The sequence below is a fragment of the Myotis myotis genome, unplaced genomic scaffold (assembly GCF_014108235.1).
Source record: "Myotis myotis isolate mMyoMyo1 unplaced genomic scaffold, mMyoMyo1.p scaffold_m19_p_5, whole genome shotgun sequence".
Taxonomy (NCBI): Eukaryota; Metazoa; Chordata; class Mammalia; order Chiroptera; family Vespertilionidae; genus Myotis; species Myotis myotis.
Genome location: NW_023416357.1, coordinates 44,450,165 through 44,462,304, shown reverse-complemented (window position 1 = coordinate 44,462,304; position 12,140 = coordinate 44,450,165). Strand labels below are relative to the sequence as shown.

Here is a 12,140-nt window from a genome sequence, read left to right as displayed (position 1 = left end):
ACATGCCCAGGTTGTAGGCTCAGTTCCCAGTGGGGGGCAGGCAGGAGGCAGCCAGTCAATGATTCTCTCTCATCATTGATGTTTCTACCTTCCTCTCCCTCTCCCTTCCTCTCTAAAATCAGTAAAAAATATATAAAATAAAAATACAAATGATTTTGTTGACAACTTATAAATAATTGATACTTTGAGCTAGAAAACAATAGAACTAAAAATTCATTTCCAAATGCAAAGCAATTAATTAGCTTAGGGGTATCAGATGAATACATACTTTAATTTGATTTTTTAAATCCTCACCTAAGGATACACTTCCACTGATTTTTGAGAGAGACAGTGAGTGAGCAAGAGAAACATCGATGCTTGAGAGAAACATCAATCAGTTGCTTCCTCCCCTACCCACACTGGTTGGAAATCGAACCCACAACCTTTTTGATGAATGGGTCAATGTTCCAACCAACTGAGCCACCCAGACAGGGCTGCATAACTTTGTTTTTAAGAAAAAAAATGATAGGCCCTAGCTAGTTTGGCTCAGTGGATAGAGCGTCGGCCTGTGGACTGAGGTGTCCCAGGTTCGATTCCAATCAAGGGCACATGCCTGGGTTGCGGGACCGATCTCCAGTGGGGGGTGTGCAGGAGGCAGCCAATCAATGATTCTCTCTCATCACTGATGTTTCTATCTCTCTCTCCCTCTCCCTCTCTGAAATCAATAAAAATACATTTTAAAAAAAAGATGATTGTTACAATTAGGTCCATAACCACTTAGTTACATGTAAGTTCTGCTAAAAAAGTTATTTTAAAGAATCCAATTTAAATGTCTTATGCTTTTCTTCAGTGATTTTTCTCCAGGCAGAAGTGCTCCTTGGACAGAACTCAGTTAACTATTTGACCTCCCAGATCATACCGACATCTACAATACAGGCCTCTCCAAGGGAGCCCAGCTCCAACTTGTGAAGGCCCAGTTCAGAATGTAACAATGAGATGGTAACTTATCATAGTCCTAGTCATTATCAAAAATTAACAACTTTAGGTATCTTTGTTTTGGGTTTCTGTGGTTTAGGCACATCCAAAATTTCTTCATAGTCTGCACTCATCCCCTTTGCCCAGCGACCAACTGTAACCATTCGATCTGTAAAGGAACGGAAAAGTCAGAATGTAAGAAAAACTGTAGTCATAGATTGGTTTGGGCTTAGCAAAGGAACCAGTTTTGACATGAATAATCACAAGGAGGGAATACTCCATCACGGAAGAAAAGTGAGTAATTTTTAATTGATTATAACCCTTGATTTCCGAGTACCACAGGCAATTTCTCATCCCAATTAGGGAAATGCAGCAACTGCTTTGCAATGCACAAATTGATGAGAAAGCACTTTCATTCTTTCCCAGAGTTCATCATTACAGAGTCAATGAATTCCAAGTGTCTGTAAACAGCAAGACTTATGAAGCATCACTTTTAAATGCACAAGATTCCACCTGTGAAATTATACAACATCTGCTTGTCAGTCTTGTCATTTGGGAAGTGGCAATCCTCCCAGGAAGGAGAATTCAAATTCCACTTCATCATTTCAGTCTTACTGCATACAATGTAGTAAACACTATCTTCTAGACAACATTATAAACAAGAACTCTTAGTTATCAAATTTAAATGTTAGGGGTAGGAAGTAAAAACGGGAAGACTTATTTGTATCATCACTGTTTAACATAAAAAGAACTGTGTGTTTTTTTTCCCCATAAGAAGCACTACTAGGTATCCTACAGTCTTTCTTTCTTTCACACAGAATTATCATCATTCTAATCTAGGTAAATTAGGTAATATGGTCTTCACTTCCCCCCCAAATCTATCATAGGTAGAGTGAACCTTTATGAAGTTTTTGGTGACCAGGGATAGGTAGTATTTCATTAGGAAGAAAATATAACTGGGCAGATACTGTGTGAACAACACAATTTTAATATATTCAGTAGTTTTTGCGACCAATTCTGAATCCTTCAGGTACACAAAAAGCACAGCACATATGAGGATACTCAATTATAATATTACTAGAGGCCCAGTGAACAAATTTGTGTACCAGTGGGGTCCCTCGGGCTGCGGGATCAAGCCGAAACCAGCTCTCTGACATCCCCTGAGGGGTCCCAGATTGCAAGAGGGTGCAGTCCAGGCCGAGGGACCCCACTGGTGCACGATAGGGGCCGGGGAGGGACGCGGGAGGGCTCCAGGGCGTGTCTGGCCCATCTCAGTCCTGATCAGCCAGACCCCAGCAGCAAGCTAACCTACCAGTTGGAGCGTCTTCCCCCTGGTGGTCAGTGCACATCATAGCGACTGGTCGACCAGTTGACTATCTGCCCCCTGGTGGTCAGTGCACGTCATAGCAAGCAGTTGAATGGCCTTAGCGTATCATTAGCATATTATGCTTTGATTGGTTGACCAGACAACTGGACACTTAGCATATTAGGCTTTTATTATATAGAATTGAAAGCTATTTTCATATTATTTTCTTAGTGAATCTATGCTTTTCTTTAAGTAACAGAACTGGCTCTATTATTAAATTAGTTAGCAAATATAATTGTTTATAAAGAAGATGTTTGTAAGATCAGGTGTCCTCCAGGGCTTATTGGTCCCTTTTTTCCCCACCTGAGAACAGCAGCTAATGCACAATTGGTACTGTGTCTACAGCTGACAGAGAAATGATTGAGTCGTCACTGCAGCAGGAAACTAGGCTGCCTTAAAATCAGTAATACCCCAGTGAGTTATTAATAACAAAATGCAGCAAAAACATGAAGGATTTCTAATCTTCCCCCTTCTTAATGGAAGCCCAGAGATCTCACCTGAATTCTGACTTTGAGGGCAATCCTTCTTAAAATGTCCCACAGAGCCACAAAGTCTGCAGCAGCCACCTAGTAAAAGAACAAAGTCATTGAAAATCTCTCACACCTACTTAGGGCTTTTAATGTCTCAAAGCATTTTCATATCTTATTTGGTCCTCACAACTTGTCAGCCAGGAACATAGGTGGGTACCACCAATCCTATTGATAAGTTCATTCTCCATTCCTCTTACATCACAGAGCACTAACTACACCTACCCATTTATTCCACTTGGCCTTCAGGGGAGAAGTGGGAAAGAGAAGAGAGAGATGATGGAAGGCACTTGTCCCCTGGAGTGTCCAAGAGCCAGTGCATAAACGCCAGGACCATGGTTAAATAGGCAAGAGTTTGTGAACTCTTAAACTTGTGAGCAAAATTTGTGTGCTGATGCATTTGTTGAGGACGTCCACAGTTTTTATCACATTACCTAATGATCATAACCACCCCCCTCAAAGGTTAGAAACCACTCTCTAGTACATAGATCAGATGGGGGTGAGCAGTTATGAAAGGAATGAAAATTAAAATAGATGATTGCTAATTTTACCCCTTCTAAATGGAAGCACAAAGATCTCACCTGAATTCTGACTTTGAGGGCCATCTTTCTTAAAAATGTCCCACAGAGCCATGTTTCCGGGCATTCTATCTGCCAGGGATCCTAACCCTAATTAAAATGACCATTTACCTACTTTAAGCAACATTCCAGGACTGTGAATTACAACACACATGATTTCTAAAATGAATCTTTTGTGTAATGGCAAAGAATTATCATGCTCATGCTCATAACGGTGTGTGATTTACTCAGGAAAATGACCCCACAGAATCTAAACCTGGCGGAGCTCCCGCTTCTATGTGATTTACTCCTCTTGATGTACTTTTTTTTTAGTATCTAGTCATTGTGGTTGACTACCCATCTTTGCTCATTAGTCATGTTATATGACCTGTTTCCTAAGTTCAAAACTGAAAGGCACTTTTGAGTATTTTTCCAGGCCCAGGTGTCTCTACTGTTTAGAGAGTCATAGTGAAATAATATATTTTAATCCTCATTAACTCTTCAAAGTAAATACCATAATTCATTAAATCTAAGATACCATTGATTATAAGATGTGTCATTCTTTTACAAATTTCTCAGAAAAAAGAAAACATGTCAATTATGTGGGACCTACCAATGGTAAGATACATTCTGAGTTCAGAGATATTAAAATGTGAAAAAATATGCATCTTAGAATCAATGAAATACGTACAGTATTTTTCATCTCCATTTTATAGGTGAAGAAACTAAGATGAAAAAAGTTAAATAACATAGCCAAGGTCCCACAGCTAGTAAGTGGCGCTTTGGACTATAACCAATTTGTTTAACTCCAAAAACTAGGCTTTTTCACTGGACTTCTCCAATGGAACTCAGGACATGACACAAGAGGTGTCTAGAACCTGAAGGTACCAGCCATCACATTAATATCTGGCTCACATTAACATATGACAATCTCCTTAAAGTTTTAGACATCACAGACTTTATTGTAAGGACCTTAAGACATTAGCGAGCTAAAGGTAAGAAAATTACATGATGCCATGCCAGACAATTAACTAAGGAAATCATTCAGAAACAAAAACTACTACAAAAATGAATAATGCACAGCAGCCCTTTACACAAAATAGTGTGAGATTAAATTCACACTATTTTTTAAATCTTATAATTAAAATTTTATATTAGTTTGAAGTATTATAACTTTGCTTCTGTTATGTTTAAAAGCAGAAATTTGATATATTCTTATAATGATGCTAAAGTAAGCAGTTTGAAATATTCACCCAAGTTATTCCTGATTTGATTAATAAATCAAGTCATAGTACCTAAAAAGTCCAGTAGGTAGAATAGTGCTCAATAAAAATAATGAAATTCTCAAGGTTTTGCTACTTATTCAAAAATTTATTCAAGCCCGGGTGGCATGGTCCAGTGGTTGAGCATTGACCTATGAACCAGGAGGTCATGGCTCAATTCCTGGGCAGGGCACATGCCTGGGTTGCAAGCTCGATCCCCAGTGTAGGGTGCATGCAGGAGGCAGCTGATGAATGATTCTCTTTCATCACTGATGTTTCTATCTCCCTCTCCCTCTCCCTCTTCCTCTCCCTTACTCTCTGAAATCAATAAAAATATATTTTAAAAAAATATTCAAGAACTAATTAACAATGTAAATTAAGTATAACTCTGCATGATGACTCAAATTTTTGACATACAAGGGTAAAAGTACTCACCATCAGCATAGACTCCTTTGGGATTATCAGGGCAAGATCTGGACAGGTGCCCCATTTCCCCACAAACAAAACATTTTGCAAAAGGAAATTCACCTGTAAGGATCAAACAGTTCCTTTTAATTGATTTTATATAAGTCATATAATTCACATTATTTTAAAATTCTCTGAGAAGAAAACATGTATCTACATAATTTAAATTTTAATCTCGTAAGATTTCAAAAATTGGCATACTCAACCTTGTAAACAGAAAAACCCAGTTGGCTACTTATTGGCCACTTTCCCACTTTTAATTAAGCAAATCAAAAACTGATAAGAAAAAAACATACCAAGAGCTGGATCTACTTTAGCCCTGCACTTGGTTATTTCATGCTCTGTAGATCCACACCGATAACATATTCCAGTGCCCATATCTTGATTCTCAAGGGCGGCCGGGCAATCTGCAATCCCATGGCCAGGTTTTCTACAATGAAAACATACCTGGGAAAACAAAATGTGAGTTTCCACACTGCAAAACTGCACTGGTTTTATCAATTCTTGTTCTCAAAAGTATCTTTAAAACATTTCTCATTTTAAGGATATCTAGCACTTTTTCTGAAATCTCAAATCTTATCTGTAGAAGTGTTTTACCCAATGCTAAACAATAAGAAATGGTATTTTCATCATGGTCTCAGTGTTTTAGAAAATCCTCAATCAATCAATCTCAGACACAAAGTTATTAAGTGGCTTTGTAGGAGATAATTGCTTAAATGAATTAAGCAACTGTGGACTATGTATTTCATTAATGGGGATGTCTGACTAGAAAAACAGTTTTCTGGAGTAGACAATGGCTATAAAAATTATCCCTCAAAATTAATACTTGCACCTTTAAAGTTCATATAACTGAATGAATTTGGGTTAAATAATTCCATTTAAATTATGATTCAAATAATAAAATATATTTCATACGAAAAAGTGGCTCAGTGGTTGAGTGTTAACCTATGAACCAGGAAGTCACGGTTCAATTCCCGGTCAGGCCACATGCCCTGATTGCAGCTCATTCCCAGAGGGGGGTTATGCAGGAGTCAGCTGATCAATGATTCTCTCTCATTATTGATGTTTCTACCTCTCTCCCTTCCTCTCTGAAATCAATTTTTTTAAAAAGTATACCTTATGGTTTTCATATCTTTATAATACGTATTCATTAATATTCAAAAATAGATGTTTCATTCTTAGAATGTATATACAATTCATTTTAAAGGAATAATTCTAAGATGAATTATTTGCCTCCAACATAACACTGAACAATGGTTTGCTTGTTTTACATACTCTTGCAATTTGGAGGATGAGTCCCTTTATTCTTCAGTAACTTTTACATTTAGAATAAGCTAGTCCAAAAAAAGAAAATGCATTTATTCTACAAGTGGAGGAAAAGTTAATGCTAAATTCTGAATTACCAATGTAAGTTTTAGATTTTTGGCGAAGGTAAGGCGTGCCGGGAGCCGGTCTCTAATAACCTGATAGCTAACCGATTAGTTTTTTATATAAATTTCAAATACAAGTTTCTTGATTGACCCTTAAATTTAATGTAAATGGGGTTGTGGGAAGCGCACTACTAAATGTCTAATATCTTAATTTATTAGCAATAAGGAACTGGTGCTAAGTATCAGGAATTAATTACAACAACAACAAAAAAAAAAAAGTTGAAGGTAGGTCACAACAAGCCATAGTCTTTAAAGTATATGTTTTAACATAAATCATTCCTTAAAAAAAAAAATCTTTCCCCTTTAACTACAAACATAAAACTTCTCTTAAAAGGTCATCATAGCCCAGCCAGCGTGGCTCAATGGTTGAGCGTTGACCTATGAACCAGGAGGTCAGGGTTCAATTCCTGGTCAGGGCACATGCCCAGGTTGCAGGCTCAGCCCTCAGTGGGGAGCATTCAGGAGCCAGCCAATCAATGATTCTCTCTCATCATTGATGTCTCTATCTCTCTCTCCCTCTCCCTTCCTCTCTGAAGTCAACAAAAGTATTTTTTTTAAAAAAGTCATATTAAGCTTTTTCAAATAGTATGCAATTCACCACACTGTTTATGTCATTTTAATTACCTTTAAGTTATCTTGACTTAAAACTATCCTGAGTCAAACAGAAATTATCTTTTATATCCCAATTTATTCATAAGGAATGTCTCATTAGTATTGTCTCTAAAAAATTATCTTTTAAAAAATATGTTTTTATTGATTTTTTTAGAGAGATAAAGGGACAGGGAGAGAGAAACATCGATCAGTTGACTCCTGCTCACACCCTATGGACTAAACCTGCAACCTGGGTTTGTGCCAACCAGCAACTTTTCAGTGCATGGGATGGCCCTCAACCAACTGAGCCACACTGGCCAGGGCTAAATAATTATCTTTAAATGGCACTAAACAGAACAGATCCTGCAAATGTCAGAAGCTACATGTATGGTAGCTATAACATTTCAAACCCACATTGGTATTAACAGTGCTGTACATTTACTAATTAAAAAAAAAGCATAAAATGATAATAAATCCTGATTCTTATGAAATATCCTACTAGAAGACTTAGAAATTCACTTAAAAAGGGGAGAAGGGAAGGAATTATACTATGCATTTCATTTTCTGTGGGGATCTAGGTAAGGCCCCAGCCAGGTGGCTGTTAGTTGGAGCATCATCCCAAACACCAAAAAGTTGCAGGTTCAATTCATGGTCAGGGCACATACCTAGATTGCAGGTTCGATCCCCAGTTGGGGAGTGTACAAGAGGCAATGGTTCTCTCTCACGTTGATATTTCTCTCCCTCAAATCAATAAACATATCTTCCAGTGAGAAAAATCCTATCCTATACAATAAAAGGCTAATATGCAAATAGACGAACGGTGGAACAACCGGTTGCTCTGATGTGCACTGACCACCAGGGGGTGCGTGGGGAACATGGGGGCATCAGCAGCAGGCAGCAGAGCAAGGAACATGGTGGGCGTCGGCCACAGAGGGATAGTGGAGCAGGTGAGCAGGGGCACCAGACCAAGGCAAGGCACTGGTCACTGTTATCAGGGCGAGCCTCTGGTGGTTACTGAAAATTCTTGGCTCCCTTGTGCCGCGGTCTTGCCCAGCACTCACACCCGCTGCCGGTGTCTGGTGCCAGCAATGATTGCTCCGTGCCATCAGCGGGTGCAAGCGGCTGCCGCCCCAATCACCCCTCAGGGCTCCTCCACCTCCTCCTGCTCCTGAGCATCGACTGGGAAGCAGCCTGGGAAGCAGCCACAGCTCGCACCCACTGCTGGCACTGGCCCCAATCAGAGGGTGCGAACTGGCCGGCCCTGTCAGAGCATGGGAGCGGTGGGGGGGGGGAGCGGGGCTGCCAGCAGATGGGGGACTGGGCCGCAGCAGGAGGGGCCAGGCTGGGGTGCAGAGGTTGGGCTGAGACCCGTCCCCATGCCCACCACAGCCTCGCGGCCCACAGTTCAAGGTGCATGATTCATGCACTGGGCCCCTAGTAAATAAAATAAAATCTACAGCTGGGCACCACAAAACTAAACCTGCAGTCCCCAGCATTCCTGAGTGTAAAATGGAGAGGGAGGGAACAGTGACTAGGGAAGGTCTCAAGGAGTTTTAACTCCGCTGCTCAGTTACTACCTACGGTGATTCTTATTAGATCTCCTTCTTGTCTCAGTTTTTCATGGACAAAAACAAAAGAACATTCTTTCTAAGTAATGGGAACCACACATATTTAACCTGTTGTACTTAACCTTCCTGCTTAATTTTGATCTTTTTTTAAAATGGCTGTTTGTAAAAGGGCTATTTGAAGGTAGATGTGGGAACACAGTTTTGAAGTCAGATTCTGGGTTTGAAAAAAAATTTTTTGGCCCTCACTGGTTTGGCTCACTGGGTAGAGCATCGGCCTGCAGACTGAAGGGGTCCCAGGTTCGATTCTGGTCAAGGGCACATGCCTGGGTTGTGGGCTTGATCCCCAGTAGGGGGTATCCAGGAGGCAGCCGATCAATGATTCTCTCTCATCATTGATGTTTCTATCTCTCCCTCTCTCTTCCTCTCTGAAATCAATAAAAAAATATATATATTAAAAAAAATGTTTTTTTGGCTGGCCTGCAGAGTTAGCAGCCCATTTAGGTTCACATTTATTAACAAAGCACATATAATTACATAGTGCCAGCTAGCACTCTAAGTAATCAAATGTGGTTTTCAGCAAGATACTTAACCTGTCTACATGTGTTTTCTACCCGTAAGATGGGAACACCATGCTTATAGTGTTGTTGTGATAATTAATGAATATATTAAGTCTCTAGCAAATAGTTATTACTAGCCCTTAAAAAGATGCTTTTTAATTTAGTACATAATAGCAATCAGACTGCTAAATATGTGTGAGTATATGATTAATAGTTTCTAGCCATCTAAAGTAGTATTTTGGTAGAAGTGATCATCTTACCATTGCATTTTTCTTTGCTGCTTGTCTCTTTAACCGTCTTCCTTCTCTGCGACTATCTTTCTTTAAAGCAACTGCAATTTCTTCCCGTACTTCCCGACTGTCTGTTATTATTTCCCCATTGTGAACCATCTGAGAGTTTTGTCTTAGGTAGTCCATGAATCCATTCACATCTTCATTTAAGTACTCCTTTTTCTTTCTGTTCTTTTTGTGTTTTGCTTGGTGTGCACCATTTTTAAGGCACAGCCTATTGGCTTCAAGTTGTTTACTCTTTGGTAGGCTTTGGCTTTTTTCCTCACAGGACCCCTTCTTCATATCCTCCCATGATGTTGCAGGCAAGGGTCTTTTGTTGTGTGTGGTAGTGACTCGTGCCCACCTGGTCATGGTTTCATCAGAGGTACGGTATCAATCTTTAAGACAAGCATGGCAGTTAGTCATCATTTAAAAGAAATAAACTAAACTTAAGATACATGCCATAGCCCTCGCTGGTTTGGCTCAGTGGAGAGAGTGCTGGCCTGCGGACTGAAGGGTCCTGGGTTTGATTCCGGTCAAGGGCACATGCCGGGTTGCGGACTTGATCCCCAGTGAGGGGCAAGTAGGAGGCAGCCGATCAATGATTCTCTCTCATCATTGATGTTTCTCTCTCTCCCTCACTTCCTCCCTGAAATCAATAAAAATATTTTTTTAAAAGATACATGCTATATATCACATATGCTATGTTAAAGTTTTAATCATTAAAACATGGGTTTTTACTTCATTTATAGATCTATATATTTAATTCTATAATGTGCTGCATAGATATGCCTATAATGTAAATCCAGCCCTTATCAGAGAAGCTACTATACCAGTTAAAAAAAACACAAAAAAACAAAAAAAAAACAAGCCTAGCCTGTGTGTCTAAGTGGTTGAGCATCAACCCATATGAATCAGGAGGTCACAATTGGATTCCCAGTTAGCGGTGGGGTTGCAGGCTGGACCCCCAGTAGAGGGCAAGCAGGAGACAGCCAATCAATGCTTCTCTCTTATCATTGATGTTTCATATCTCCCCCTCTCCCTTCCTCTCTGAAATCAGTAAAAATAAATAAATAAATAAATATATACATATATATACACACACACACACATATACATATATATTTTTAAACAAAAGCATGCCTACTATAATATAAATACTTGCTTAAAACTGGAAAATATTTTTTAAAATTGGAAAATATTAAGAAACCAAATTATTTCGCAAAATTTAAATCACCAAGTAATACAATGAATGAAGTTACTCTTCCCAAACTATGCAGCTTCCCTAGTCGTTTATTTTCCTATCGCTAAGTCCCAGGGCTACTTTCTTCCAATCCTGTTAATAAGCCATTTCAACGCCAACAATTTGCGTTGGCAAAACTGTATACAGAGCCGAAACCGGTTTGGCTCAGTGGATAGAGCGTCGGCCTGCGGACTGAAAGGTCCCAGGTTCGATTCTGGTCAAGGGCATGTACCTGGGTTGCGGGCACCTCCCCAGGAGGAGATGTGCAGGAGGCAGCTGATCGATGTTTCTCTCTCATCGATGTTTCTAACTCTCTATTTCTCTCCCTTCCTCTCTGTAAAAAATCAATAAAAATGTAAAAAACAACAACAACTGTATACAGAAATCCTGTGTTTTGGCGTGGTTTGCCACACAACTCCTTTCGGCAGACTGATCAGGGACATAGATTAGTGTTCACGGTCACGTGACGATGCCGAGTCTATCAAACCGTCCTCAATTCCGCTGCACCTGTCTCACAGGAGCTCCCTGGCAACTACAGACCTTAAAAACCTCAGCTCCCAACTTGGAAACATCCCTTCAACACAACCTGAGGGGCGGGACCAATACATGGGTGCGAGGTGCGCGCGCCCCTTAACCGCACGCGCCGGAATGAGTTCCCCGAGCGCGTGGGAGGGGAAACTCTGTGTATCGGGCCCCGGTCGTCCGGGTCTACTCGCAGGGCAGGGCCGCGCGGGGCTGGCCGCACCGTCCGAGGGGCCAGCGCACGGCAGCGGAGGCCGTCCCCGCGCCCGCGTCCGGGGCAGGCAGCCCGGCACTTCCCCGACCCACCCCCGCCCCACCTGGCGCGGGGGCTCCTGGGTACCTCTCAGCCAGTGCCTCCGCGCTCCCGCCACGTCCCGGGAACCTCGGGGGGCACTCTGCCGCTTTGGCGGCGGGGGAGGGTCCCGGGGTCCCCTCTCGTTCCGCCCAGCACACCTTACCACGCGTGAATCCTCCAGAGCAGCCGAGTTAGCGTGCCAGAGAAGCCCGCCCCCTGCGGCGGCCCTCGGGACCGGAAGCACCGCCTCTTTGAGACACGTCACTTCCGCCGGGCTGTGCTGGAGCTGTTGCGCAGTTCAGCCGACTGGCTCAGGAGAAAATGGGTTCAAGTAAAAGTGTGTGGCCCAGCCGGTGTGGCGCAACGGTTGAGCTCTGACCCAGGAACTCGAAGATGGCTGGTTCCATTCCGATCAGGGCACCGTGCCCAGATTGCGGGCTCGACACCCAATGTGGGGCATGCAGAAGGCAGCCGATCCGTGATTCTCTCATCATTGATGCTTTTGTCTCTCTGAAATCAATAAAAATATGTTGT

The 12,140-nt window shown here is 41.4% G+C and overlaps 1 protein-coding gene across 4 annotated transcripts; it reads right to left on the bottom strand.

Annotated features, from left to right (window-relative positions):
- Positions 1-607: 607 nt before the first annotated feature.
- Positions 608-11,854, bottom strand: ZCCHC9 (zinc finger CCHC-type containing 9). Of its 4 annotated transcripts, none has more exons than XM_036310424.1 (6): positions 11,652-11,789; positions 9,538-9,944; positions 5,428-5,578; positions 5,102-5,194; positions 2,818-2,886; positions 608-1,123 (listed from the first exon to the last, which is right to left on the bottom strand). In XM_036310424.1, exons 2-6 carry the CDS (start codon positions 9,916-9,918, stop codon positions 1,005-1,007), a joined length of 813 nt encoding a protein of 270 aa, XP_036166317.1. In that variant the 5' UTR covers positions 9,919-9,944; positions 11,652-11,789; the 3' UTR covers positions 608-1,004. The 4 variants fall into 4 exon arrangements, with proteins under 4 accessions (XP_036166317.1, XP_036166315.1, XP_036166316.1 ...); XM_036310422.1 differs by lacking the exon at positions 608-1,123 and adding an exon at positions 1,187-1,596 and having other exon boundaries at positions 11,770-11,854; XM_036310423.1 differs by lacking the exon at positions 608-1,123 and adding an exon at positions 1,187-1,596 and having other exon boundaries at positions 11,765-11,849.
- Positions 11,855-12,140: the final 286 nt, after the last annotated feature.

What these genes read in the sequence shown, in the direction of transcription:
- ZCCHC9 (XM_036310422.1), bottom strand. Translation starts at nt 9,918, where the DNA reads ATGACCAGGTGGGCACGAGTCACTACCACACACAACAAAAGACCCTTG. An exon ending in TAAAGTAGATCCAGCTCTTG is followed by an intron (nt 5,195 to 5,427) that starts GTATGTTTTTTT and finishes TGATCCTTACAG; the next exon opens with GTGAATTTCCTTTTGCAAAA. An exon ending in CCCTCAAAGTCAGAATTCAG is followed by an intron (nt 1,597 to 2,817) that starts GTGAGATCTCTG and finishes AATGTTGTCTAG; the next exon opens with AAGATAGTGTTTACTACATT.